The sequence below is a fragment of the Lemur catta genome, chromosome 23 (assembly GCF_020740605.2).
Source record: "Lemur catta isolate mLemCat1 chromosome 23, mLemCat1.pri, whole genome shotgun sequence".
In the NCBI taxonomy this organism is placed as follows: Eukaryota; Metazoa; Chordata; class Mammalia; order Primates; family Lemuridae; genus Lemur; species Lemur catta.
Genome location: NC_059150.1, coordinates 9,214,813 through 9,238,245, shown reverse-complemented (window position 1 = coordinate 9,238,245; position 23,433 = coordinate 9,214,813). Strand labels below are relative to the sequence as shown.

The 23,433-nt window shown below is 50.4% G+C and overlaps 1 protein-coding gene across 1 annotated transcript in view; it reads right to left on the bottom strand.

Annotated features, from left to right (window-relative positions):
- The window catches only part of CAMK1G (calcium/calmodulin dependent protein kinase IG), a 28,193-nt gene extending 6,878 nt beyond the window's left edge, over positions 1-21,315 (bottom strand). The window contains exons 1-5 of the mRNA XM_045536056.1: positions 21,232-21,315; positions 10,465-10,585; positions 5,776-5,904; positions 2,924-2,998; positions 600-738 (exon numbers count right to left, since the gene is read on the bottom strand). Of these exons, the coding sequence (XP_045392012.1) occupies positions 600-738; positions 2,924-2,998; positions 5,776-5,904; positions 10,465-10,556 (435 nt within the window). The 5' untranslated portion in view covers positions 10,557-10,585; positions 21,232-21,315. The remainder of the gene's footprint in view (positions 1-599; positions 739-2,923; positions 2,999-5,775; positions 5,905-10,464; positions 10,586-21,231) is intronic.
- Positions 21,316-23,433: the final 2,118 nt, after the last annotated feature.

Genomic DNA, 23,433 nt, shown 5'->3' with positions numbered 1-23,433 from the left:
TCTCTTTACTTCTCCTTAATATATAATTTCTTAGGAAGCTGAACCCTGGGCTCCTGACTGCAAGGCCAGCTCATCTTCCCCCACGGTTTCCTCCTTCCTCCTCCCTGCACCCGTGCCCCTGCACCCCAGCACTCTGCCTCATGCCGTGGCCCTGACTTTGCTCAGCCTCACAGCCATCTATGTTCAACCCCTCTCTCCCCACTCCCAACTACCCCAGGACCGTTTGCTTTTTGAGGGAACCGACCCTTGGTTAATTGCCTCTGCTATCTCCAAAGTCTGGTGCAATGCCTCGTGCAATGCAGACCCGCAATAAGTATTCTGTTGACTTTGATTTTGACTGTGTCTGAGTTCAAGATGCATGGATTATTTCGGTATCCAAACAGGATGAGGCACAGTGAAAGGTTCAGGAAGAGACTGAGGTGCAAATTAATAATGATCGTTTAGCCTTTCAAAATTTGCTTAAAGAATCTGAGGGCAGAAGGGGCCTTGGGAGTCAACTACTCTGACCCTCTTGCTTTACTGAGCTTAGAGTCCCGGGACCCATGCAGCTTCCTTAAGGGTCAGTATCTGTTTCCCACCAAGGACTGCTGCCTTGGCACCTTTAAGTCTCTGTGGACGATGCCATTCTCATGGAGGTACTTGACTGCTGACAAGACCTGCTGGATCACCAGACTGGCATCCTTCTCTGTGTAGACACCCCGCTCTAGGATCCGGTCAAAGAGTTCCCCACCGGAGACGCTGTGGGCACAGGAGCAAGAGAAGGAATTGAGTTCTCGTTCAGGTCAAAGCAATGAGAATGTGATTGCTCTGTGGCCATGGGGGACACAGCTGTGGTGGAACAGGCAGGTGCCCCTGAGCTGTGATTTGAGAGGTGCAGGAGGATCACACCGGTCTCAGAGCACCTCCTCTGGGCGCCCGGGTGGTGTCACGAGGGAGTCATTTCTTTGGGCTGAGCATTGGCCTCTCTCTGCAAACTTCCTTTGAAATGCAAATGCCCCTGGTTGGGGCTGCACAAGAAGCCAGTAATCCCTTAGTGTGGACACATGTCTTAGCTGCCTGGCCTAGGACACAGGAAGCCGTGATGAAAGATAGAGGTCACGCTGAAATGGGGCAGAGCGGGAAAGAGGTGTGCAAACGAGACTAACTGTGCTATATCAGGATTTCTTCCCTCATTTTTGAAAATTGGGCTACCTAAAGCTGGAATTATGGGTAGGGCTGTACGGGTATTTTGAGACTCACATGGTTTGGTATCTCAGGACTCAGGGAAGCTTAAAGATCAAGTCCAATCCCTACTTCTTGAGTACAATTTATACTATTTTTGCCTAGAAGTTTTCTAGTCAGTACTAGAACACGTAAGTGTCAGAGAACTCGCTACCTCCTAAGACAGAGTGCTGTATCTTTTGGCGTCTCCTTAATATTTCTATACGTTATGTTGAAACCTGACGCCCTATAGTTTCCACCAGCAGATGGGACTGCTCAGAATAACATCCTTTCACGTGAATCTTCTCGAGTATGCGAAGACAGTGAGTGAGAAGCTATCCCGAGGGCTTCTCTTCTCCAGGATAAACCTCCCCAGACTATTCCAACCTTGAGCCAGGGGCTGCAACCCTCTCACTATCTGAGCCCCTTCCCACTGGCCTGTGATGTTAGATGAGGCCATGCGCCCCCGACAGCACCTCGTAGCAACAAAGGGACAGAATTTCCTCAGTCAGAATGCGCATCGCCCTGCTGTCGGCTTCTGGCTCGGGCTTTGGGCTCAGCTCTAGGAGCTGGAGGTCCACAGAAAAGAGACTCTGTGTACGTAGCTACGAATGCCTGACCCTGAGCAGCCGGGGTCCTGGAGGCTTGGTGGCTCCTCAGGGGCCTCTCAACCTGCCCACCTCCTTGCTCCCCTGAGCCTTCCGAGGGACCGTGTGCTAATCCTGTTGAATTGGCCTCGGGAAGGTGCCACCTGGTCCCCGCTCACTTATTAGTGCTGCTCTGGGCTCTTCCCACCTACTCCCTTGCTACCTGCTGCGGCTTGTCCCTGGAACTCAGGTGAGCCCGGGAGTAATCAGCTGCTTAGGCCTGAGTTAGCTCATTAAAGTTTCTCATGAAAGAGCCCATCAGCAAAAAACTATATTGTGTTCTGCCCCGCGGAGATTGCAGAGTGGTGTGTGTGTGTTTGTGTGTGTGTGTGTACTTTATGGAAGTGTCTTTGAGCTCAAGGATGAGCCCTCAGGAGCACCGACTAACTTCTACGGCAGTCACTGTCAGGCAGACTCTTATTGGGTATGATAACAACCCAAGACCTTGCTAAGGAAGCAACATTTCTGTCCTACAGATGGACACACACTGTCACAGCCTGTTTTTAACTTTGGGTGGCTCTCTTTTGAAAAAGTCTGTCTTTATACTGAAATCTGTCTACCTGTGGTTTCCACTCCTACAGTAATTTACCTTGGGGTGATGTTAAAACATTTACTATCCAGTTTAACGGACCTGGATTGGTCAAAACGGACTCAAGCCATAGAGCCAGAAAAGGGTCCTGGTGGTTCGCTGCTATGCCCGGCATTGCCCCTTTGGTTGCTGGGTTGTGAGGAGGTCCAGAAAGTTCCAAGGGAGGGGCGGGGCAGCAGAGCAGCATGGAAGGGTTGGGGTTGCAGCTATCTGCTGTCTGGTAGGAAATATTCTAACACTAGTAAGGTACATACCGACTTAATAAGCTCTAGCTTTACCCCTGGGCCCACACAGAACGTCCCTGCTACCAGGGGTGTACTGAGCCTAAAAGGACTCTTAGCATTTCAGAACCTCCTGAACTAATTCTTGATTTTGTCTTTGAATCCCTACCCTTCCCTCACCCCTGCTCAACCTCCTCTAGCCCCCCCCCCAGGCCCCACCAGACCTCCATGGAGGAAGCGGGTCACCTTTGTCACCTTTCACTTACAGCTGCATGACCAGGTAGTAGTGAGTAGTGCTCTCGTAGATGTCTTCCAGGGTCACAATGTTTTCATGCTTGATCCTGGGAAAAAGGAAGTGTAGAGTGAAAGGGATGTGGTTCGGGTTGTCCGGGCAAAGAGTGGAGACCCAGCCCAAAGGTTTCTGCTGGAGGCTTTGAAGGCCATGTCTAGGGACACCAGGTCCTTGTGCAGCCTTCACAGCAAGGGGGCTGTCACAAAGTCATCCCGAGAAAAGAGTCCCAGGGTGGTGTTCAATCCATATTCATTGAATGAATAATTGATCACCCTTCCTTCAGGGAACAAACAACTCCTTGTTACTCCAGAAATCTCTTTAAACTTTACCAAAAGAGACAGTTAAAAGAACTGAGGAGGGCTAAGGGATTACCCAACACCAGGTTGTTGGATGAAATGAGTGTACAGATCTCCCTCAGAAACCTCATAGGAAGGAAATACAGGTTGAGTGTCCCGAAATGCTTGGGACCAGAAGTGTTTCAGATTTAGGATGTTTTTGGATTTTGGAATATTTGCATATACATAATGAGATATCTTGGGCGTGAGACCCAAGCCTAAGTTTATGTTTCATACACCTTATATACATAGGCTGAAGGTAATTTTATACAATCTTTGTAATAATTTGTGCATGAAACAAAGTTTTGACTACGTTTTCACTGTGACCTGTCACATGAGGTCAGGTGTGGAATTTTCCACTTGTGGTGTCACATCAGTGCCAAAAAGTTTCAGATTTGGAGCATTCTGAATTTCTGATTTTCAGAATAAGGATGCTCACCTGGATACAGCAGGAGGCATTTAGGTGAGCTGAGCCTCCTCTTGAGTAACCATGGAGGAAGTGTTGAAAAATTATTGTTCCAGGACATTGTGAGAAGTAAGGCAGATGCTTATTTTTGGGGTCAGTTCTATGGGATGCCTTATATCGGTGATTCTCAACCAGGGACTATTTTGCCACTCAGGAAACGTTTGGCAATAGCTGGAGACATTTTTGGTTGTCACAAGTGGGGCAGGTGGAGGTGCTACTAGCATCCAGTGGGTTGAGGCAGAAATGCTGCTAAACATCCAATAACGCACAGGACAGCCCTCAACACAACAGATAATGATCTGGTCCCAGATCTCAATAGCGTCGTGGTGGAGAAAGCTGGCCCTAGATCACCCTTCTCTGGGATCACTCAGAGATTGAGGGAAGCAAAGTAATCGTATTAGCTCTCTCACAGGGTTATGTCAGGATTCAAGGAGATGATCCACAATGCCTGGGGAGGAGCGACCACATAACAACAGTAGCTATCTTCTTTAAGATATTTTAAAAAATACAGACCTGCTGTAGTGGTTGCTTGATGATTCAACTATACTCATATGCTGACATTGCCAACATTGATTTATCGATTATTCATTCACCAAACAAAGATGCATTGAACACCTTTGCTGTTTATAGGACTCAATCATAAGAAAGACCACGTGGTCCTTGCTCGCAATGAGTTAGTTGACAGTCTCTCTCTGCTCTAATCTCTCTGGAGCGCAGACCTATGCCTTCAGCATCTTACCAGACACCTCCATGTAGAGACAGGTGGGCGCCTATATTCAGTATGTTCCAACCAATTCCTTTCTATTTCCTCCAAGTCTGCACGTGCCTTTTGTTCTCTATTTCAAGTGATGATATTGCTGTCCAAAAAATTGCTCAATCTCAGGGTCATTTTAGTGCGTTTTGTCTTCTATCCTTTTACCTGTAATTGGCCTCCCATCCTCTAGGCTGGTATCCTCTGATCCATCCTCCAACATGCTTGAGAGGCATGGCTCGCAAGTACTAATCTGCCCCATGTGACTCCTTACTTAAAATCCTTTGATGACATCTCTTTGCCCACAGAGTAAAGCCAATATTCTTTATCGTGGCATCTAAGATCCTTTATAGTCAGGTCCCATTTCACCATGTGAGTTTCACCTCCTGTCCCTTGATGCTACCCGGTCTAAGTTCAGGTGCTTCCATGACTCACTCTTCCGTAATGGCCTTGCACTTCCATGATTCTGCATTAAAGTTTATGCTGCTCTTGGCCTGAATCCCCTTTTCCGCACTGCTCTTCTTGCCCCACAAAATTCTACTCATCCACCAAGGTCCTTCCTCTTGGAAAATGTGCCCAATAACCCATGTAATAAAAACACATGTAGGTGAAATGAATCCCTTTCTCCTCCAAACTCCGCCTTCTGCTGCTGTGACTCACATCTGATGGGATTAGAGTTTGTTAAGGGCACCTCTGTCTCCACCCGGAAAATGTGAGCTCCTGAGGGTGAGGGATTTTGTCAGCCTCGTCCTTGTGGCCCTGCTCCTGTGTTCGTGTGCCTAGCACACTTTGGGCACACCACAGGGGTTCACAAGGGTTTGTTGAGAGAATCTCGCTGTAGACACTTGATGGGCTGTTAGCGTAGCCTTCATCATGACGGTTGGGGAGCTGATCCTACATTTGCTTTGGTACAAATTGAGGCTAATTTCCAAATCTTATGCTGCCTTCTTAATTATTGATTCTTTCTGATGTCGGCCCTTAATTGACTTTTGTTCCTTTGCGCTAATCATGCTCTGGCCTGTGTGCACAAACCAGCTCTGCTGCCAGCGCCGGTGGGTTCACTGGTCAATTTGCTGCCAATGCCCACCCCCCTCAACAAAAGCAGCCGGGACAGCTGTCTGCCTAATCCTAGCTGTTGACCAAACTGACCCATCGACTCAATCTAAGGGAGTGGTGCCTTTGGGGGTGGAAATCTGGCCCCAGTCCTCCTCGATGCTAATTTGTGAAGGAAATGTGATCCCACATTGCGCCCGACCGGCCCTAGGTGCACTCACTTTTTCAGCACCGCGATCTCATTCTCCAGGCTGCTGTCGCGGAAGGCAGGCGACTTCTTGATGCACTTCAGGGCAAAGAGCTTGCCAGTCATCCTCTGCTTCACCAGGAAAACTTCCGAAAAAGCTCCTCTGGGAAGACAAGAGATACAACTGAGTGCCGACTGGCTGGAAGCAAAGTGAAAGGGCAGATGAAGGGAGGTGTGGCTGACAATGAGTTTCCATTGTCACGTGGGCCCTGCTGCACAGTGTCAATGGCACGGACTCTCTGACATGCCAGTGCACTCTTCCCCCCTCTAAAGACTTAGGGACGATGCAGTTGCTCTTTCCTGGTTCTGTAATCTGGGAACAACTCCCGGAGACTCTGGTTCGGCTGTGGAGACATTTCTCCCCTTGGCAAGCGCATTACAGAGAGGCCACTGCAGAGTCAATCCACGTCCCTCCCGACATGGCACAGGGTGGCATTGCTGCCGTGGTCGTTCCGAGGTAGCGCCGGGGACAGGACTCAGACACAGCGAGAGAGAAAAGACTCCTGTATCAGTTTTGGATGGTGATATTAATAATCACCCTGGACCAATTATCAGAGGACTAGGGAGCGAAGCAAACTCTCCTTCATTCATTCAGTAGGATCCGCAAAGATGAAAGACAGAGCCCAGCGGCCTCTGAGGCAGGCTCTGAAGACAGAGTGAATAAACCCAATGGGAACATAGCGAAGGAGTCCAAATTACAGGCTTTTGGTTGGAAGAGGGTGCCCTGGAGACCAGGCCATCAGAACAGCAGCTAAGCTAGGGGTGGATGCTGAAGCCTGATTGTCCATGCTAGAACCTCAGCTTTTGGAGTGACAAGTCACTTAATGTCCACATACCCAGTTTCCTCATCTGAAAAGCAGGAGTATCAATAGTCTGATTGATAGTGTTGTTTAGAAGATTAAATGAGATTAATGAGTTAACATATGTAAAGTGCTTAAAAGTGATTCTGACATCTATTACAACCCTATGTGTTAGATACTATTATTATAACGTTACCATCATTATTATTTGAACACCATTACAGAGAACACCTAGTAGTACAAGAGGAGATAGAATCTAAACGTGGAAACAGCTGAGGCATCCTCTCCCCTGCCATCTGGGTATTCTAGAATGACTATCCCCTGCCCGATAGCAGGCAAGCTTTTGTAAGGACTTTAAAAATCTGCATTAGAAAATACTTGGTGTTTCCTGTGTCTGAGTTTCCTGTTTCCGCAGCTGCTCCAGGAACTGAGTTCATCAGAGCCTTCTGAGATGACTCCATTTATCCATTCATTTACTCATCCCTTCAGCCAAGATTTATTGAGCACCACTGAGTCTTAGACACTGGAAATAAAAAGGTAAGTATTTCTGTTCTTGAGGAGCCTGCAGACTATTAAGGAACACAGACAAGTAAGCAATTAGCATTCAATTTGAAAAATGCTATCAGGCATTCAACGAATGCTTGTTCAGCTAATGGGATTTCTGTGTCAGGCACTGAGATTAGTATTGGTCTAGCTTGGAATCCAGTGTGTGAGACACACACATACAGATAACAATGATGTATTATGAGACCACAGAAAATGGACACTTAAGACAGGGCCTCTGCTATGGTTGGGCAGGTTGTGCACTGCACAACTCCAGCAGATGCCATTTCCCTTGGAGCCATTGTACGTGTTCATATGATAATTATTATATCCTCTTTCCCCTCCCCAGCAGATAGCAGGCTAGAAAAAATGACACCTTTTCTCTCATTTGTACAAAGTAACCACTTGGGATAGCAGAGAAGCACTAATACATAGCCACCTGATTTAAGAACACCCTGAGCTCAGTTTTAAGGGATGAATGAGTTAGCCCAGTAAAAAAAGAGTTGGGAATGATGTTTCAGGTGGGGGTGGGGAAGCAGCATAGGCAGAGCATGGAAGTGTGGAACAGCAGGTAGGGACGAGGCAGTCGGAGGGGCCACCAGCACTGTGGGTGAAGTGTGATGTGGGGAATGACGGGAGATGAACATGGCTGGGTGCCAGGTCTTTTTGCAGCTGTGACATGCCAAGATCCACCTTCAGAGTTCTCCCTGTTACCTATGCCTTTGGAACCACACGGGGATGGGCCCCTGATTGCAAAGCTGACGCCCACTCTAGGTCCTCTTGTGGAATGGAATCACATTATGGCCTTCGGTTTGCCCCCTGAGGGTACCACGCTCGCTGCACTGTATATAAATGGCACCCCTAGAACTGTGCAGTGTTATGGCAATTTAAAATGCCATTATTGTTCTTTCGCCTCAGGCTGCTTTGGTCACATACTGTGTGCGTGTTGGGGTGTGTGTGATGAGGGCAGGGGACGGGGACCAGAGGGCTTAATTGTGGCATCTGCCAGGGTGGGGAGCAGAGAACCAGTTTTGAGCAGCCAAGGCTGCACAGGTCAGAAGGCAAGACAGGCGGAGGCTTCAGAGCCAGGAGTACTCGCTGCAACAGAGCTCGGCTGCATTTCCTGCTCTGAACAGCTCTCTGTTCTTGCTGGTAGCCTGCGTGGTGGAGGAGGTGGGAGGATATCATGGAGAAACTTCTCTTCCCGGGCAGGGAAAGGAGGAGGCCCGGGACCTGGACTATCACTGCACAGTTTCCCTACTGCTGCCCTAGGGCCCTGGAGTGGTGGGTGCTGTCTGGGAAGGTTTAAAAAGCCCATTCTCCCTGGCGCATCATTCCAGAGGAGCTGAGGCCCAGAGAGAAGAGGCCTTTGTCATGGGATGCTGGTCAATCCTGATTCCGCGGGGTCTGATCTTCCCAGCTGCTTCTGTCTCCACTGCACCTCACTGTGGAGACTCGGTGGGACCTGCAGCCTGCGGGTCCCTGTCTCCTTCCTGAGCACCCCAGGCTGCCTTCTCTTCAGCTTTTGCTCAGCCCTGACTTCTGCAACAGCTGTGGCTTGTCCCCTGTCTTGTCCTCCTGCTCCCCCCAAATCGGTGCTGAGCTGATGCATTAGAACCACCAGACACACTTAAAATACAGATTCCTGGCTGCTGGGTCCCATCTCCCAAAATCCCAGTTTAGTAGTTCTGGGACCAAGAGTCTATTTTCCAAAAATTACCTAGGCTAAAATGACATTAAGGAATTGTTATTCATTTTCTTGAATATGACAATATTATGGATATATAAGAAAATGCCTTTATTCTTGGGAGATACAGAGGGTTCAGAGGTAATGTGTCATGATGTTTGCCATTTATTTACAAATAGTCAATGAACTTTGTGTGTGTGCATGTAAAACAAATACTATATAGTGAAATGCTAGTAATTGTTGAATTTAGGCAGTGGGTATATTGGTGTTCACTGTACTATTAATATTTCACTTTTTCTTTATTTTAAACATTTTTCACCATTAAAAGTTGGAGGGATAAAGCTCTCCAGACAGCTCTGCTGTTCCTCTAGGTTTAGCTGCTGCTGTGGTGGACGGCACTGGGCCCCAAGGGGCAGGCGTGTCTACCTTCTGAGTCCTACAGTGCAGGTCTAGCAGACAGGGGATAAGCTCTTGTCAACCTGGGTTTCCTTCTCTCCTCTTCTTGGGATTTTTGGGACACTTAGCAAATCATTTCTGATTCACCCAAGAGACTTGTCTCTCTCTCTCCTGCCAAAACTCTCCCTCTAGCCACCCCCACCTTGGCAAAGGCCCTTGATGGAAGGCTGTCACTCGGATGGCCAGCGGGGACCCTCTTGCGTGTGCAGAGCCCGGCAGCCTGGCTGTGCCAGGAGGGCCCAGAGGTCTCCTCTCTGTCTGCAGTGAGAGTGTGGGCAGCCGTCACTGCCCGAGGTCATTGCCCCCCAGCCAGGGCAGAGTGGAGCAGAACCGGCTGAAGAGAACGCTGGCCCGAGTGGACAGCCCACTCCCTCTCCTCACTTCCCTGGGCCCAATTAGCCCAGGCTGATTAGCCGACCAGCTGGGGTTCTGGGGCGGTGGGGGCTGGTGGCCCAGTGCTGCTGCCGGCCTGCGGCAGAGACTGCACCCCCCCGCCAGGGGAGAGGCAGGACACGTGGAGAGTCAGCTCCAGACAAGCTGCCGTGTAGTCATCGTCAGGGGGCAGGGACAGACGCCCTGCAGGCTGGCGGGAGTCTGAATGACAGCACAGCTGAAGAGCTTAAACATGAAGGAGCAGGGATGGCGGTAGGGGCAGCCGATTCAGGTGTGTGTAGCCCATTGGCTCTCTGGGCCTCGGAAGCCCCTTCTCTTCTGTCTGTAGCAAAAGATGGGGTTGGTCTTTTCACTGCTAGGGAAATGAAGGAGCTGGGGGAGGCGGCCCTGGAAAGTTCTGGGGTCACTGAGTCTCTGAAGTTGTCCCCAACTCTTCTCTCATGTGACCATGGCAAGAACCCACAAGTTGTCACAGATCTGGATGTAGGTGGGGGTCACGGGGGGTGGGCTCAAAGGAGGCAAAACCTGGGGCAAAAGGGGCTGGTAATCCCTGGGGCCTCCAGTGTATTAAATCATCCTCGGTATTGCCCCAAGGTACCTGCCCCCCACTCCACTCCACTCCCTCCCCTCCAGCCCCGGTCTGTAAGATTCCGCCTATGTCCCTGAGAGCCATGAGATTAAGTCACAGCAGCCTCAGTCCTGTTCACCAGTTGCTACCAGCAGAGAACAATTCCTGCAGCCCCATCAAAGCAGACAGCCCAGCCCACTCAGCCCCAGGACTTACGATCCCAGCACTTCCATGAAGATGAAGGTTTTGCGGATGTTGGTGGTCTGTTTCTTCCAGGAACTACAGTCATCTTCTTCCTTTCGACCCATCGCCTCCAGAGTTGAAGCTTCCGGGGATGCTTTGTTAGAGGGAGGGAAGAAGGAGGTATGGTCGGCTGATTGCTCAGACAAGATGAAAACAGGTTGCAAAAGAATCCGAAATACTCACATTCTTCGTGTGATGACATATGGAAGGATTAGGAGCAAAACCTGGATACTTGGCAAAAATAAGACCATCTTCTCACTTTGCTTTTTAAGATTACCGCAGTAAACGTATTGAATGTCTACTGCATGCTCACTTAAGAGCAATACCACGCACGTGTGTAGGTTAAAATGGGAATATCTACCTTGAGGGGATGTGAGCTGAGCCCAGGCATTTCTTATGTCACCCAAAGGATGGCCAAGGTGTTTATTTCGACTATGGAGTCAGCCAGGCTTCTTCTGTAATGTCATAACTGCCACCTCCCCCAACTGTTCTCACACCTACCTCTCTCCCACCTGTTATGGGTTAAATGGATGAGTGTTAAATAAATGAGTGTTGTGTTTTCTTTGTAACTCCCACAACATTTAGCACAGTGCTGGGCAAATAGCTATTCACCAAAATCTAAATTGAATTGCGCCCTAACTTTACAGTTCCGGAGTTACGATGTTCGTTCAACAGTCGACAGCTACTGGAGCCGGACGTGCGCCGATGCTCGGCACGGATGACGGCACTGCCAGTCTGGCAGAGACACGCAATGGGCAAGTCAAGTCATATGTGTGCAGTCGCAGGACAGAACAAAACCTGGGCTTGTCAGAGTCGAACAGGGAGGGTTTTCTTTAGATACAGGCCAGGGAAGGCCTCTTGAGCAGGTCTAATTAGGCTGAGACCAGAAATATGTGGAGGAGCCAACCTAGCAAAGAGTGCACGAAGGAGCTTCTTGGCAGAGGCATAAAATACCAAAGCTCCAAGCGGGGAAAGAGCGTGGTGTGCTCCAGACCCCGAAGGGACAGTGTGGCTGGAGCAGAGTGAACTCAGCATGGCCAGGGGCGGTGAGCGGGCGGGGGAGAGGCAGGTGGGGGGCAGACTGTGCACACAAGGCTTTGTAGACTCTGTTGATGGTGTTGGGTTTTCTAAGTGAGACAGGAAGACATGAAGGATTTTTAGGAGGGGAGTGTGGAGAAGGGTGTGGAGGTGCCAGAGTGGCAGCATGGGACATAGGGGGCAGAAGTCCAGGAGAGAGATGACAGTGGCTTGAACCATGGCAGGAGCAAAGGAGAGAATGGTGGGCCCAGGGTGTATTCTGGAGTCCAGTTATTTATGGTGCTGGGTTGTATGTTGCATGGTGGGGCAGGAGGAGGCGAGAATGACTCCCATGTTTCTGGCAGGAGCGTTTGGGGGTGGAGATGCCCTTATTGAGGTCATAAATACTAGAGAGAAACATGTTCTTGGGGTGGGGTGAGGTGGGTTGGAGGGAATCTCTGCCCTAGCCCCCCCCACGGCCACCGCATGGCAGGGCTACCGGGTGTCTGGGAGCAGTGGGTGAGACGCCATTTCTGCCAACTCCCTCTCCCCACAGTTCTTTGGACCCGACAGAGAAGTAGGAAAACATGTCTAATGCCTTTCCCTCTACAGCAATGCCTTTCCCTCTACAGCAATGCCTTTCCCTCTACAGCAATGCCTTTCCCTCTACAGCGATGCCTTTCCCACTCCATTTAAAAAAAAAAAAAGCACCTGTAGAATCCATGGGGTCTTTAATAGCCTTAGGACAAAAAGAAAGTTTGTGCCTCCACAGTTTAGCATTAGGTGAAGAGCATAGTTTTGGATGTCACCTGTGTTCAAATCCTGCCTCTGCTAGTTCCTGGTTAAATTGTTTTAGGCAAGTTACTAACCTCTTTGAGTCTATTTCCTCATCTGTAAAGTGAGGCCCAAACTGATGATATGGGGAGGGTTAAATGAAATAGTGCACGTAGAGACATTGCCTCACACATAGTAAACAGTTGTGTTGGAGATAATATTCTGGAGATATTTATTGATGTATTTAATTCCTCGTAATCCTCATCTGGAGAACTCATGTTATAAAATAGCTTCCATGGGATAGAGGGAAACCTCTTCTGTCTCATAACTATGACGCTTAGAGACCTGGGAATAAGAAGAATGTGACACAGGCAAGGCCCTCGGCCTTGGGGATGAGGAGGTGGAAGGATGGGTACTTTGTGTCCAAGTGGGCCGTGGAAGGAGGGTGGGGGACAGATGGTGTAGCTGTCAGAAGCACATGTCTTTGCTGTCACCCTCTTGGAGCAGAGCACCCATCCAGGAAGCAGGGGGACTGGTGACACGGACGGGTGGGCTTCGCAGGCCCCTGCTAGTGTAAGCCCAGGAGGGGCTCTGCCTGCAGCCACATCCGGCAGGGCAGGGAGCAATCACGGGGAGGCCTGGTGGGAGGAGGTGAGTCTGAGACAGTGTCAGAGGACTATGGGACCCGAGGCCCCTCATTAGTCTGAGGCCCCTTGTCCCACACCACAAGGTCGAGTGAATACCTTGCAACATAAAATGCCACCTTGCAGTAGAGCAGGAAGAGGAAAGGCCATCTCAAGTCTGTGTTTTCCTCCGAGAGACAAGGTCAACTAAACGAGACTCCTTAAACCTGAAGAGATGGGTACGCTATAGCAGACAAGTTCAGATACAGAGTTCCCCATGTCCCCTTTTGCTGCCCTGTGGGGTAGGAGTTCATGAGAAATATTTATAAATAATAAAGAAGCTGCATTTTCTTTGTATATTGTGTAAATTTGCAACCTGGCTATATAATAATTGGTGGCTGTTATTATTTTAAAAATGCAAGTGAGAAATGTTAAGAGTTCCTTAACAGTTGATTCAGCTGAATGTGTGATACATCTGGAGGCTTGTGCTCGTGTCTGCAGGCCCCTTTGTGGATTCGCTCCTGTTAGCAGGGCCCCCCCCTGCCCCGGAGAGACCTCGCTGTTCAGGGTGCAAGCACTGAGCGGGGGAGCTCTCCGGCAATGGTGGGCCGACACTTGACTCTGAGGGCACAGTCTACCAAGTCAGAGAGAAACGGGTCCCAGCTGGCAGAGACTGCTGGGAGGAGGATGAAATATTAGCATAGGGGGATCTCCTTAGCCCGATGCCATTCTGCAGATCTGAGCCCGGAATCTAGCGGCTTCCACTTATCAGGGTGCTTGGCATCCACAGTATATGAACTCTTATTCGACCAGGCAGCAAAGAGGGAAATCTGAAGTTGTCCCTCATAGCATATCAGTCTCATTTACTAACCCCGTCTCTCGGGGCATCCAAAATGCTTCTTGCTGGCCGGGTGCGGTGGCTCGTGCCTGTAATCCTAGCACTTTGGGAGGGCGAGGCAGGAGGATCCCTTGAGGTCAGGAGTTGGAGACCAGCCTGACCAAAATTGAGACCCCCGTCTCTACCAAAAATAGAAAAAATTAGCCGGGCGTGATGGTGCGTGCCTGTAGTCCCAGCTACTCAGTAGGCTGAGGCAGGGAGATGGCTTGAGCCCAGGAGTTTGAAGTTGATTTAAACTGTGATGACGCCACGGCACTCTACCCTTGGCAACAGAGTGAGACTCAGTCTCAAACAACAACAACAACAAAACAAAAACAAAAAAAGAGAAATGCTTCCTGCTGTGTAGACACTGCAACGCTGGGAAGTCTTGAAGATTGTAGGGGATGAGGATAAATGTTGGGTATTTAAAGGAGCAAAATCAACAGGGTCAGTCTTTGTGTCTCCCTCTCTGTCTGTCCCCCTCGGCAGAACCACAGGGCTGCAGACGCTGCTTTTCCAGGTAAGGAGCCAAGCCAGAGCCACCGTCCTTCCAGCTCGGGGACACCAGCTGGGCGTCCACCGCTCCCCCTTCTGGAGCCCCCGTGGAATGACTGCCTGCTCTCCAGGAGGCTTTACCGCCTCATTAGCAGCTCTGAACTCACTGTTCCTTCTTTCCCATCTCTCTTAAATAGCTTTAAAAACATAGTATTCATAGCCGGAGCTGGGCTATAAGAAAACATCTTTCCCGCCCACCCCTCCTCCCATACACAGAATCCTAACGATTTCATTCCATGCTCAGTGCAATGTGGAAAACTCAGGGGCCCAGATCTGAAACCCCCGCACCTTCGGCTCTTCCTTCCCACCCTTCCGTGACCTCAGAGGAATCTCCTCGAGACCCCCGTGCCCTGGGTGCTGGAGGTGCAAACAGCGGGCTCTGGCTGGGGTTGCCCGTGTCCTTTCGCTGCTGCGTTCTGCTTCTTTCTGCTAAGTCCTCCCCCTCCTCTCCTGAGTTCTGTAATCTAGGCCCTTTCAGAGGAAAGAAAACAAATTCTGAGAAGCCTGAAGCTCCAATATTGCTCTCATCTGTTTCCAAAGTACTCCCCGCCTCTCACTCTATTTCTGGCAACAATTTCCATTGGGTTGCAAGTTCGGGAGCAGCCACTACAGATTTCTCTGGGATGTAGGGTGATCTCACACCGATAGCTCAGGAGACACCATGGACGTCTGCATGCGTGGCTGGTCCAGCCTCCTCGCTCCCCAACAGAGCCAGACCCTCAAGAATATTCTACACAATGGCTCCTGGCAAAGAAAATGACCTTATTCATGTGGAGGTAACACTCCTTCATGCAACATGCATTTATTGAGTACCTGCTGCATACACACTGGACTATATGCAGGCATTTCTATGATATGAATTTAGCCTTGAAAATGGTTACAATCTAGTTAGAAAGACCAAACATAGGGATATAAATAATCAGCTAAAAAGGCAGGCCAGCCTACTTAAAGGACAGGGACCCTGGGTCACTCATCTGGGAACCCCTGGCGCCTACTGCTGTGCCCGGCACTCACTGAAGGTCCAACCCATGTCTGTTAAAGGAGCGAATGAGGAAGAGGGCCCTGGGGGGTGGGATGATCGGGGAAGGCTTTGCAAAGCGCTTGGACTTAAGATGCTACGGAAGGGTTGGTGCATGTATTCTTTACATTGCTTCAGAGAGGAGCCTGCAGCAGGAAGACCTGAGCTCTGGGAAGGGACAGCAGGGGAACCTCCTTCTCTCTGTCCCTCTCTGTGAGGCTCTGCCTGCAGCACAGCAGAGAGTGGCCACAGGAGGCAGAATCAGTTTGGCTTCCTGTCACCATCATCCCTTCAGGGACAGACTACGTAGTGCCTGGGTGGGATCTGTGTTGGGGTCTTGTCAGCAGAACTTCCCTGGGACACTGGAAGAGCCCTTTCCCGGCTGTCCTACCTGGAGCCAGTCCACTGCCCCCTCAAAGTGACTCTCTCTCAGGTGAGCTGATGCTTTCTTCTGTGACACATATGGCCATCTGAAAGCATCCTGTGTATTTGTGTGAGGTCAGCATCTTTACTAGAATGCCACTCCCCGTGGACAGAGACCTCGTCTACCTTGTCACCTTGAGCCTAGTGCAGCGCCTGGCTCCTACTTAGTGCTTGCTCATATTTTTTGGGTGGTCTTCTGGGCCCCTTGGGGGAAAATTTGGCATCTGGGGAGGAGACTGCAGGGGGAAAGTTCTTCCTAACGGGCAGGCCGTGCAGCCCTGGGCTGGACGTGGCCTCTGCCAGCTTCCAGGGCCAGGCTGCGTGATGCTGGCAGCCGTCTGGCTACTTATGCGGTGCCGGTGAGGGATGTGTGGCCACGAGCCCAGGGGGCGGGTGTCCTCCACACGCCTCTCCGCGGAGCCTCACCGCCCTTCCTCCTCCCAGGCTCCATCTGGTCACAGGAGCAGCACCGGTCCCAGATGGAACTCTCAGGCGGATGGGGTTTGTCTGCTGTGGCCTCCTCATTGCCATGATATACCCCCAAAGCGCCAGGTCACCTCATGTCCCCATGCTGCCCAGACCTCTCTGTCTGGACCCTCCCTCCTGCCCCCTGTGTCCTCCCTACCAAAAGTTTCCTATTTGAGTCTCAGCCATTTAGGGCCCTGCTCTCGGGTGCTTATTAAATCAATCAGCTGGGCTAAGAGCTTAAGAGTGTTACCCTGCTAATAAGATGTCCCAGAGTCTCGGGAGCATCATGTTGTAATCCAAGGGCATTCAGTCTGATCTGATCCAATCTAATGTACGTACGAGGTAGGAGCAACAATACTGTCCCTAATAAACTGGGCATGGACAAACCAGAGGAGACGGACACAGGGAAGGAGAGAACCTTCGGGTAGCACCTCTGCAGCCCTAAACCCACAGATGATGGCTCTCAGTTCTACCTGCAGGAAGAGCCACCCTGCTTTTGGCAGTGCTGTCACTTGAGGCTTCTGAGCCAGGAGGTGTGAATCACTCTGGGGCAGAGTGAGCAGGCCTCAGAAACTTCTAGAGCTCGCCTGGCTTTTACTGACCTCAGAGAAATCAGTCCGCCCTAAGACTGCTTTACAGTCTCTGATTCCAGGGCTTTCCATTCCTTGGAAGCAAGACTCAAAAAGGCCTGTAGGCCTTGGGAAGGAGGTTATCACTTGGATCATCTTTAATAAGAATATGCTCCCTGCCTCCAGGCTGGGGCACACGGAATCGTGGAAATGTATACAGTACTTGGTTATAAAGGGGTAAAAGGCTAAAGCTGGGATGTTTTCTTGCCTGGAACCCACAATTTCCTGGACTTTGGCCCATATTGGACTTCACATCATCCTCTAGATTGAGAGGCACACTAGGTAGAACCCAAGCTCTGGCTCCAGTCTTGGCGTGGCGCCAAGCAGCTGTGCATCCCTGGGCAGATCACTATGCATCTCTGAGTTTCCATCTGTCTCCTCAGTGAGAAGAGGAGACTGGACTAGATTAAGGTTTCCTGAAGTTTGCTTTTCAGAATATTAGTCCAAGGAGACTGTGAGCCAAGTGGATTTGCTGTTCCTCTGGCCTCCTTCTTGGAGATTCGTGATCTACATTATTAATAGCTTATTAAAGCCTCTGAGGATGTTAAAGATGCAGGCTTAACGCTGTTTAACCTGGCACTTCCAAATTTAGGAGAGGGTGAAACTTTTTCCTTTTGTTAACACCTATTAGCATCCAAGGGACCCGGGGTTGCTCAGAGCACACTCTGGACCATGTGGCAGAGCTCATCTTTAATGTTTTGTAATTCTTCAGTTTTTTGAGGAATACATGAGATTTCCAGCAGTGAGCTGCCCTCAGTCACAGCGCTGCCCTCCTCGTGCTGTCCCGGGCACATGGCTGGGTCTGTGTAGCTGTCAGAGCTCATTTCAGGTTCATGGTTGCCACCCAAGTGGATCATCAGCTTCCCCAAATCCAGGCCCTGGGCCCCACAGACTCCTGGAGACCTCTGGCTGGACAGAGACTCCAACGACCGTCCACTCCACCCCCCAGCCCGCCCACCAGCCTGCATTTCAAAGGCCAACTCTGCACACCACTTTCTGTTTACAAAATGACTGAGGAAGAGGGTTTTTCAATTGCTGTCTGTAATTTATTTTAGGTGCAAACCCACATTTAAGTTTAACCCACATTTAAGTTTTACCAAGCCCACATTTCAGTTTAACCAAACCCACATTTAAGTTTAACCAAATCACATTTAAGTTTAATCTACGTTTAAGTTTCTTGCTGCAGTGACAAGCCAGAATTCATGTGTTTATTGCATGCTTCTCATAGAGGATGTGAAGAACATTCTCTAGGGCCTCATTTGGGGGCTGACAGGTCAACACACAGGGGCCATTGGAGAGAGTAGAGAGCAGAGTATGCTACTTATCCTTAACATGCTCCTAACCATATTGGGCCTCAGTTTCCTCATCTGCTGAATGGGAATAATGACCCCTGTACTATTTCTCAGCACTCCTTTGGAGGTCTAGTGCATCCATGGGCATGAAAGCATTTTGCAGCCTTTCAAGTGCCATGCAGTGGGCCCACGTTATAGGCACAGGAATTAAACACCATGCCCAGGGGAAAGAGAAAAGGAAACAAATAACAATTTAAATAGGGATGAACACAGGCTAGGAGATGTGAACCTGCTGTTTCCTCAGCTGGTCCCGGCTTCCACGAGCCTTTTACAATGTGAGCATCTTGTCTGGCTGGGATTCTAAAGTGTTTAAAGATACGTTATTTTTCATACATCATGGCCACGAATGCAAACCAACTCCTTCCTCTGGTGCTCAACCAAGGAAGCGGGGATCTGTTGCAAGACCAGGGGACACAATGCCTGCGTTGGGGTTCTCCACAGGCAATATTCCCGCTTCACTGGAGCACCTTTGTAAGGAATTTTCAAGGGTAACGCTGACTGTGCGTTACACGCTGCCTGTTAGCCTAACTCCCGTGCAAGAGGCGCCTCCGTGGTACAGGTGCGGGGGGCTCATTATTGTTGAACCGCCATGCGCTCCGCCTTGGCACCCAGCGGGCAGAGGGAGGGAGTGCAGAAGGAAGGCCAGGCTGAACTCAGGATGGCCGTGTCAAGAAGCTCTGAGCTACCAGCCTTCCCTCGGAGGACACGGGTTTGACAATGACGGACAGCGCGTGCAGTCCCCTGGCCCCGCCGGCTTGCTTTCGTGCTGGCAGCCGCTCCTGCCCAGCCCCAGCCCCAGCGGCGCGCCCACAGTTGTAGCGCCAGGCACGCAGCCTGTTTGCAGACGCCGCCGCGCTCCCTCATTCATGCTGCAGCTCATTCACTCGCCGGCTCTGGCAGGCTGCGGCTGGGCGCCGTCACTCGCACGCACTCGTGTGGCAATTTATTTCTGGCCATGTGCGCGTGTGTATGGGGGAGCAGGAGTGAGGGAGGCGCTTTCCTCTTAGCGGGGGGATGCTTTTCCCTTCCAGCCAGAATTGCTCCCAGGCCTTACAAGGATTCGCTGCCCGGGACCGAGCAGGTGGGGCACTGTGCTAGGTGCTTTGCATGCATTGTCTTGTGCAACGCCTCGCTGCCGCTTTCCAAGGTAACCCCATTTGATAGCTGAGATACTGCTGGATAGAAACGTTCAGGAAAAAGATGCCCCAAGTCAAACAGATAGTAAATGATTGGGCTGAACTGGGAGCCCTGGGCCATCAAATCCCAATACCAGTCTCCTTGCCGCTGTACCACAAAACCTGTTGCCTCTTTCCTGGAAGCGGTTGCTGAGATTTCACTCATTCCCACCTTTATCCTTGTGATGCTGTCATGCAATCCTATCACCTGACTGGTTCCCCCTGGAACATGTGGCTTGGGTGACCTGGAAAAGGCTAAGCCCCTGGAGCACTCAGATTTCTCAGCATCAAGCCTGGGGGCCCCATGTCTAGTGCCCGAGCCTCTCCTGGCTCCAGCTCAAACGTTTCCTCACTCTAAACTTGGGCTTCTTTCCCAAAGTTTTGCCCCATATTTCTAAAGAGTACTCTTACTAAATACACACACAGCCCCCATCACTATTTGTAGCATCATGGCAAGTTTACTGAATTTATCGGAAAACCTGGGTTCAAATGCTACTGCAACCAAATGTGTAAATCACTAGTGTCCGGCTTTGCAACCCCAAGCAAACCAATTTCATCTCTTTGAGCGTCAGTGGTCTCGCCTGTACTGGGGGGTATAACACATGCCCCCCCACCATGGGATTGTTCTAAAGATGATTAATGAGAAGCACATCGTAAACTGTAAAGTGCGGTGCTCATATCAGCTATTACTAAGCACTTTGTGTTATGCCCTGTATCAGATGTGACTCTCCTCTTTGGTTCTGGTTAAGCTTGGGGCAGCAGGAAGGACAGGGGCCTGGTTCTGTCTCCGACCTCCGATCTGGAAAGATCATCTCCTTCCCCAAGACGGAACCTGCTCGACTCTCCTGACCCTTCTCAGAGATTTTCCTCATGATCAATGTATCCGGCTCCAGAGCAAGAGGCTGACCAGCCAGCCCAGCGCTGCAGCCAGACCCGCCGGAGCCCTGGCAGCCGCCTGCGGGAGCCTCGGGGTTAATGTTTGTGCGTCAAAGTTACGTGGAGAGAAGGGGCCACGGTGTGGATGGGGGTGGTGGTGGTGAAGCCAGACCTCCTTTTGATGTCTTTGCCTGAGAACTAAACTAGGGAAGTTTAAAGACAGAAGGGCGGTAGACGCGCCCCTGGGGAAGGTGAAGGAGCTACCTTGTGACTGACAGCCAGAGCGGCTGTGCTCTGCCTCTTAACGCAGCCGGGGATGGGGAGCCTTGAGCCCGTCCACGGACCCTGCCAGGAGGGACTGAGGCTGAGCCTCCTTCCCTGGGCTTGCAGAGCCACACGCTCTTGACAAATCTCCTTTTTGCCGCTGGTTCTCCTAACCCTCCCACCAACCCAGATAGGTAGGCAGAGTGGGCATTACCCTACCCGGACGCTGGGGTCAGAGAGGGTAAGACATGAAGGTTGAGCAGGAGGGAGGGCGGCAAGAGAGCCGGAGGTCCTGACACCCCGCAGGTGGATGGGGTCCCTTCTAGGCACAAAGCCCCAAAGGCTTGTCCCTAAAATGCAGGCGTGGCAGGAGGGGCATAGAAAGATATTTTGCTCCCTTTTCCCTGCCCAGAGTGCAAAAGGTTCCCACTTAAGCCAGCCCAGGAGTGATGGTCAGATGGCGCCTCAGGGAGATACCCCCACCCTGGACCCCCATGCGGACTTATTTTCCAAGGCAGCTATAACTTACCCTTGATACCACAAGAGTCAGGGAAGACTGCCACCGGGGCTGAAATAAATGCCCAAGTCGCTCACAAAGTGGCTCTCCAAACCCACTCTCTAGGTGCCGCGTGCCTCCCACTCGGCAAGAAAACCCCCTGAAGCCAAGAAAAGAGGCAGGTTCATCTTACCCAGGGACTCGGGAAGAATCGTGTTCTTGGGCTCCGACTCCAGCTCCTACAGGTCTGTGAGGATTAGCTGCTCCAGTGCTTTAACAATAAACCCAATTAAAGGGGAGGAACACAGGGGTTTTCTTTCCCAGGACCGTAACCAGGCAGCCTTAAAGGGGAGGGAAAGTAGCTAGGGTGGCTGGCATCTCTCCTTCCTTTCCTCCGCTCTGCTCGCCCTCCCTCCCAGCGAGCAGTAGCAAGTCCGATCCAGAAAATCGCTTGTGTGAAGGGGCCCTTTTATGCCTGGTGTGTGTGTGTGTGTGTGTGTGTGTGTGTGTGTGTGTGTGTGTCATTGTGTTTGCATTGCTGTGTGTGATGGAGAGAGAGGAAGAATGGAAAACAGCAAAACCCATCAAATTATAGGTTTCCCTTGGCCTGAGTGGGTGATAGAAAATATCAGAGAAGCTTTCTAGGACTGCCTCAGTTTCCCTTTTAACCTCTCAGTTGCTGGAGTACGTTGTCTAAAAAGACCTCCCTGAATAACAGGATATCTACTTGGCTGGCAGGCAGAGACTGAAGACCCCTGGGTGTCTTATAGAGAGGGGGAGAGAAGCCCTTGGATGCCCTGCAGAGGCCCCTGAGTTGGACTGTCCCACCCCGTATCTCTGTTTTCTCTCCTTTCCTCCAGAAGCACAGCATTTTTCTCTCCATCCTAACCTGTAAGACCCCAGGAAATCATTCCCCACCCCCTAGAAACTCTCTGCTCCCCCTGTTATGCTCATCTCTCCATCCTGCCCCTGTCGGGACCTCACAGTCTCTATCTCTGCTTCTCCTAGGCTGCCCCTTCAGGGTAGGCTCCTAAACCTGTCTTCTGCCCTCCTGCATTCGCCCTCTCTACTCAGCCCTTACTGCTAACCTCCACTCGCGGGGCCGGTCCCCATCTTCATGAGAACCTCCCAAATCAACACCCCATCTGGGTTGTCATCCTGACCTCAACATCCAGATGTTGTAGATGTCATCTACAGACAAGCCTGAATGTGCTACAGCCTCCTTCAAACCCGCCCTCCTCCTGGTTTTCCCAGCTCTGTTAATGGGCTACCATCTTCCCAGACACTGAGTGAGGGCCCCTAGTGTTTGCTCTGTCTGTCTTACCTGTTTCATGGTCATCTAGATCCAATCGGCTCTTACGCATTTTCATTTGTTCCTTTGAATTAGATTTTAAATTGTGCCTTTTGTTTTATATCATCTTATTTTTTTAAATAAATAAAACATGTATATGGGTCGCCAAGAAGACCCGCATTAAAAAGCATACATTGGGGTGTATCACTCCCTTCCATTCCCCTTCTGCCCCTTGTCCCGGACACTGCCCTCTAGAGGTGGCCACTTTTATTACAGTATTTACTTATGCGGATGCAGGCAAAACACAAAATATATATATTTCCCCCTTTCTTACACAAAAGGCAGTAAGCAAAAGCTGCCTATTCTGTATTTTCACCTCTACAATCTTGATTCAGGCCCTCATGCTCTCTCTCAGGAACCACTGCCATAGGGTGGGCTCTGGTTGGTCCCTGGGTGAGGTGGTGTAGGAGGATAGTCAACAGGGGCTCTGGAGATGACTTCTAGGTTGGAATCCTGGGTCTTCCACTGCCCGGATGTGTGGCCTTGGGCAAGCGGCTTAACTTCTCTGTGCCTCCATTTTCCCATCTGTAAAATGGGATAATTACTGAACTTGTTTCATACACTAGGAGGGTGAAGTGAGACAGACTAGACTGCAAGTTGCATAGAACAGTGACTGGCACAGGGTAAGCACTCAATAAATGTTAGCGATGATCGTTATCTCTCTGCATGCTCTGAATATTTGTGTGCCCATCCAAATTCATATGTTGTCACCTATTCACCAATGTGACAGCATTAGGAGGTGGGGCCTTGGGAAGTGATTAGGTCATGAGAGTAGAGCCCCATGACTAGGATTAGTGCCTTTGTTAAAGAGGCCCCAGAGAGCTGCCTTTCCTCTGGGCTGTTCCCAAAACTCTTTGTCTACAATTCTCCTTGGTTTTAAATCTTTTTCTGCGTTGAATTCCAGTTTGTTTCCACTTCTATCTCCTTTTCTGAATTGAAGGTTCTTTAAGCACAGGGATTTTGCCTGCATTTACTGTCCCCTTTTCTTCCTTCCCCTAATCCTCCTCCTGTGCCTGACTCTGCAAATGTTTATAAGATCTGATA